We start from the raw sequence: 5,867 nt of genomic DNA on the forward strand, positions 1-5,867 counted from the left end.
CCTCTAGTCTCTGCTATCCCACCGTTAGTTTTTCCAGAAGGATCTGTGACATTTAATTCAGTCGATGTACAATCGATTTCAGAAAATGTAATGAATTTTGCCAGTGGACTTGTGAGCCATCGGTATGCAGTCCTGTTCATCCTTGGTTGGATTTCAAGTCCTACTTGCATAGGGTGTTGAATGCCAACCCGAAACTAATTAAACGTCTAAGACAAAGTCATCCAAGGTGGGCACTACCACTCCAAGCTTTCTATATATACGACACCTCTACCCTCCTATTCTCTCACAAAACACAGGGAGACACAACTTCCCACCCTTCTACTAGCTCACTGAGCTCCCTTTTCCCCTTCTTGCAAACAATTATGACCATGGCTAGTCCATTGGTCGTCTTTGTTTGTCTAGTCATCGTGCTACCTCAAATCCAGGCCACTTCTAACCCCTACAATGGGACTGTACCTCTTCAGGGGTGTCAGATCCCTTGTATGACCGAGGTTAACTTGCACTTGTTCTTACACCAATTTGTTGATGGACCAAACATGCCAAATCGCAATGAAGAAACCTTGGCCGCAACAACTTTTCCTTTTGGGTTTGGGACGACGATAGTCCATGACTGGACTCTTACTGAGACAACAAATTCCAAAGATACCGTTGTTGCGCGTGCACAAGGCGTGCATGTCCAGGCTGGTTTAACCAAGGATAATAGATGGTACATGACTCATAACATAGAGTTTGAGCAAGGAAGGTAATATGTTCTCTATTTGTGAATATCTCGGTATATTTCGTGAGTTCTTTTGCCCGCGACATTGAAGTTATGTGCTTGCCTCTATTATACTTGTAGCTAAGGATTTTACACATCTTACTGGTGTACATGCACATATTAATAGTTGTACATTTGTTCAAAGCTACATACAATTCTAACCTTGTGGCGGAACTTGCTATCTTGCACATGAAACAGGTTTGCAGGGTCTACCCTTCAGGTGATTGGCATAACGGCGGGTTTGGAAAATGGTCAGTGGTCCATTGTCGGTGGGACTGGTCAATTCATTATGGCACAGGGTATAATAAGTTTCACAAGGCATCCTGCCTCTACTTGGGAAGATGGTATTAAAGAACTTAATATCCGTGTACGCTACACGATTCCACAACCTGTAAGTATAATTCCCATAAGTTTGTATCCAAATTGTAATGTTCTACTTTTTGAAGGGAAAACAATATGACATTAGATAGCCCTACTAAATATGCAATACATTAAGAAATTTGTGCACATGCAGTGCAAATGCATTAAATCACGTTCTAGTTTCAACAACACTAGATGATACCCCTCACTTTGTTGTGGGTATGTTCTGCAATATATTTCACTGAGATTTAATATGGGGAGAATGGATATTTGGGTTAAATAATATTAGAACTAAAACAGTAAAATACATATGATTAATTGTGTTTGATTATTGTATGTTTGAAAATAATTTTAAATAAATATATATATATGTATGTATGTATCATAATATAATAAAAATTTGCATGCATGTTTAGGTGTGTTTTAATTATGCTATGCATGATTGCATACTGAGGTGGACCTACAGGGATGGAGTCATGGAGGAGGCACCGATCCGCACGTCCATTCACGCGCATTTCCCAGTACCACACCATGCATGCACACCATCGTAACTTCGTAGCCTAGACCTAAAACTGAAAATACATATGATTAATTGTGTTTGATTATTGCATATTTGTAAATAATTTTAAAAAAACCACCATAATATAATGAAAATTCGCATGCATGTTTGCACGTTGGGGTGGGTTTTATCCTATGCATGATTGCATGCTAAGGTGGACCTTTTCCATTATATGATCCATGCTGATGTGACATGCTTGCATGTTGAGAGAAATAGGTTAGTCGATGCTAGCTATTTAGATATAGAAGATTAGTCATGTTTAACTAACAAAAATGCATTTTTTACACATTTAATTTGTAGTGGGTTGCATATCAAGTAACAAAGCTTTATGTACGCACACATGACATGACACAAGCCATGTTTTCACTTATTTTTCTACAGGCTTGAGGCGCAGCTCGTTTGTTGGAAAATAAAGCCGGCGTGAGGAATTTGATGGAAACAATGTATTTGCACAGTTTCTTGCGGCGTGATGGATCGTTAATGTGGTCCGCTTGTGTCACGAGAGTATGCATTAGCATACCCTCTTTCTATCTTTCATTCAAAATAAGATGTGGGTTTATAGCATGGTGGATGTCCAGTCCTTAATCCATGTCAACCCATCTGTTTGTTGGTATCTATGTAATGTCTTGGATATGCTTTGCAAAATAGTGAAGCTTGTTTGTTTGAGAAACTGTTGTCCCCAAAGAATTGTATTATGATTTCTGTGTATAATCATGCCACGGGCATATAAATATATAATATATGAATACATAAAGCGTAATAAATCAAGGAACACAAGACAACTATCGTTCATACACTTAACAGTGTTTATCCAAGAAGCATTTTACATCAAGGGCCCTAATAAGATGGAAACAATGTCTTTAAACAGAAACTGTGCACATATTGTGGCTCGTTTTCAGTTGTAGAGAAACTAAGGGGGTGTTTGGTTCCAGGGGCCTTTTTGTGTTGGGACTAGAAAAAGTCCCTAGTAAACCAAACAGGGTGGGACTTTTTTGAGACTTTTTGCTAAAAGTCCTTAGAAGCACCTCCTTGAGAGTCTTTTTCAAAAAGTCCTAGGGACACAACATGCTAGCAAACTTGATTAATAAAGAGGAGAGAAACAAGATCGCATATAATGTGATTTGTTTCAGTTGCAGAGAAACTTTGGAGGGCATATTTTAGATGGGTCTAGTGTGAGCTAATAGAAGTTGCAGCCTACCTAGCAATTAGAGGTGAGAAGTGAAGAAATAAAAACAAAAAAGGAGGGGGCGTTGCGAGAATCGAACTTGCGACCTCTCGCACCCAAAGCGAGAATCATACCACTAGACCAAAAGCCCTTAGTTGTCATTTAATTAACAGAACCAATTATTAATTGAGTAGATTCCCTAATTAGGCTAAACTGACGCAAACTTCACTTAAAGAAAATAGAAAATGGCATGGAAGGGCGCCTGAAGTGTGAGCCTTATTTTCGGGCCTGTCATGTCAGTCGGAGCCCTGGGTGGACACCACGGTGGTGCCGCCGCACAAAGGACCGACGCGCATGTTCAAACGCGAGGGTGTGGGAGGATTTTATGGGAGCGGTGTGTGACCGTTTGCCCGTCTTCTCGCTGGTTTGCAGGAAGAAGCGGTGGCGATGACCCGGAAAATGGTGACCAGTGCTGGGTCTTCATCTTATGGCGCGCGAGAAGTGGTCGCGAGGTCACACTTGAAACACTTGGCCAACAACGGACAATTACACTCTGTGGCATATGCCTTGATACTTCTGAATGTGCTCTGGTAACTACAGTACCACTCAACTTGAAACACTTGGCCAGCAACGTGTCATTTGGTGCATCTGTGTTATGTCAAAGACAAGCACAAGCCCGAGACTGACTGGGCTTATCCCTGTTCATGTTCAGTCTCCGTTAACTGAATCTGCATCTTCCTTTGAGGAACCGAAAGGACTGCAGCCAAAGAAGGATTCCGATCACACAATTCCTCAGGTGCCAAGTGCCCGGCCAGTGAATTTGCATCCGAACCGTTACAACCCAGAACAGAAGAACAGATTGAGCAGCAGGTTGCAGAAATGCCGAGTCAGGGAGTGATCAGAACCAGCCACGATCCTTTCTCATCACTGTTAAACATATATTGTGTAGGTTGGCGTGTCCTTGAGGCTCACGACATAGTAGTTAGGAGATTTACTCTTTTTATGTTTATCTCTCTTATCTCCTAAAACCCTCCTGTAATATCTCTTGGTGGTTAGCCTCGACGCTACCATCTCCTGTACCGATCCCCCCAATCAATATATACACTGCGGGTCTCCATGTATGGAGATTGAGACGCTTTCATAATTTCTACATGGTATCAGAGCCTAAATCCTTAAGCAATGTTGTCACGGCTCCATCAGAAGAGCTAGTGACAATGATATCATCAACATATATCAAAACAAATATGGATGTTTTATGCTTGTTATAAATGAACAGGGAGGTGTCAGATTTTGATGGAACAAAGCCAAGTGACTGGAGTTTCATACTTAACCGTGAATACCATGCTCTAGGCGCTTGTTTCAAACCATACAGGGCTTTATCAAGCTTGCAGACATATGATGGTGCACTCTTATCCTCAAAGCCAAGAAAAGTGGTCGCGAGGTCACACTTGAAACACTTGGCCACCAACGAACAGTTACACTCTGTGGCATATGCCTTGATACTTCTGAATGTGCTCCGGTAACTACGAGTACCACTCAACTTGGAACACTTGGCCAACAACGTGCTATCGGCCATTTGGTGCATCTGTGTTATGTTAAAGACAAGCACGAGCCCGAGACTGACTGCACTTATTCCTGTTCATATTCAGTCTCCGTTAACTGAATTTGCATCCTCCTTTGAGGAGCCGCAAGGACTGCCACCACAGAGGGATTTCCATCACACGATTCCTCTGGTGTCAAGTGTTGGGCACTGAATCTGCGTCCCTACCGTTACAATCCAGAACAGAAGAACGTGATCGAGCAGCAAGTTGCAGAAATGCAGAGGCAGGGAGTGATCAGAAGAAGGATGGTTCATGGAACTTATGTGTGGATTACAGACATCTCAATGCCCTCATATTAAGAACCGTTTCCCTCTGCCTCAGTTGTTTATCAAGAAGAAGAAAAACCTACTATGTACCTCTCTTCCTGCCTTGGCCCTCCTCCCGTTCCCCTTCATTCCTCTTCCAAATTGAGATTTGCAAGGGAGATTCAATATTCGAATTAATACAGCCGATTGTATAGCATGACATATGCCGAGATAGGGGAACCTAGCACTAGCAGGCATCATTTTGCCTTTCACACCTCTGTCTTCAAAGCCACCAGGTACTAAAACACCATCTGCACTCTGGAATGAAAAATAGTCAGACAAGTACGAAATTATAAACATGGAAATATTTTTAAGGGCATAAAATCCTCACCCTCAATAAACTCCATGCTGTGTTGTAAGCATCAGGTGCCTGCAAGATTAAACCACAGACATGCAAGGAAATATACGGTACAGATTAAAGACTAAACATGCTACATACTATGAGTTGTTCAAACCTCGCTGGCAGTTGAATCCTCAAGATCAATGAAAGCAACCCAGTCTACAACAACTTTTTTGAGGCAAGAGATAGAAGCATGCAAAAGAGCCTACAGAAAAAAGAAATGCAGGGAAAATAATGTTGGACGATGACAAAGAGATTTAACAACAAGACTGAAATCAGTTACCACATTGCGCAGCAGTGGCAATCCATGAATAATTTCAGTGTGTACAGATGCAACGAGGAGGCCGGTCTCTCAGGTTTTAAGAGTTAAATGCTGCAGGAATTGCATTAGTGGCACGTAAAAAATTGATGGGGTTTGTCCTTCACTTGATTTGTAAAACAGAGGATTATGTAAACACAGGAACTTTGCGGGATTGAGTGATTGATTTGCAGGAATGGGAAAAACACAAAAATCCCCAAAAATAATCAAATTAAGTTTAATACACATGCAAAGACAATATTAGATTGTTATTATGAAACTTATGGCATTTGCCTTGTTTTTTACATAGGAATAAAAAAAGGAGAATTAGGGTGGATTGTAAATGCTTTGTTGTTTCTTTGAAACTCAAACCAAAGGGAAAATCCATCAATTTTTTTCTCTGAATCATTCATTATCATTAGATGAATATTGCCACTAAAGTTTTTTTTTCTATTTCTACATTTCCTCCTCCGCTGTGCCTA

At 41.0% G+C, this 5,867-nt stretch overlaps 1 protein-coding gene across 1 annotated transcript; it reads left to right on the forward strand.

The window, feature by feature from the left end:
- Nucleotides 1-299: 299 nt before the first annotated feature.
- Nucleotides 300-2,346, forward strand: LOC123166893 (dirigent protein 5). The gene is made up of 3 exons (XM_044584705.1): nucleotides 300-742; nucleotides 956-1,148; nucleotides 2,058-2,346. The coding sequence occupies exons 1-3, from the start codon at nucleotides 363-365 to the stop codon at nucleotides 2,061-2,063; spliced, it is 579 nt and encodes a 192-aa protein (XP_044440640.1). The 5' UTR covers nucleotides 300-362; the 3' UTR covers nucleotides 2,064-2,346.
- Nucleotides 2,347-5,867: the final 3,521 nt, after the last annotated feature.

Source organism: Triticum aestivum, chromosome 7D (assembly GCF_018294505.1).
Source record: "Triticum aestivum cultivar Chinese Spring chromosome 7D, IWGSC CS RefSeq v2.1, whole genome shotgun sequence".
Classification (NCBI taxonomy): Eukaryota; Viridiplantae; Streptophyta; class Magnoliopsida; order Poales; family Poaceae; genus Triticum; species Triticum aestivum.

Bases quoted from the DNA above. Each gene is read 5' to 3' on its own strand.
- LOC123166893 (XM_044584705.1), top strand. From the start codon at position 363: ATGACCATGGCTAGTCCATTGGTCGTCTTTGTTTGTCTAGTCATCGTG. The intron at 743-955 runs GTAATATGTTCT...CACATGAAACAG, and splicing joins ATAGAGTTTGAGCAAGGAAG to GTTTGCAGGGTCTACCCTTC.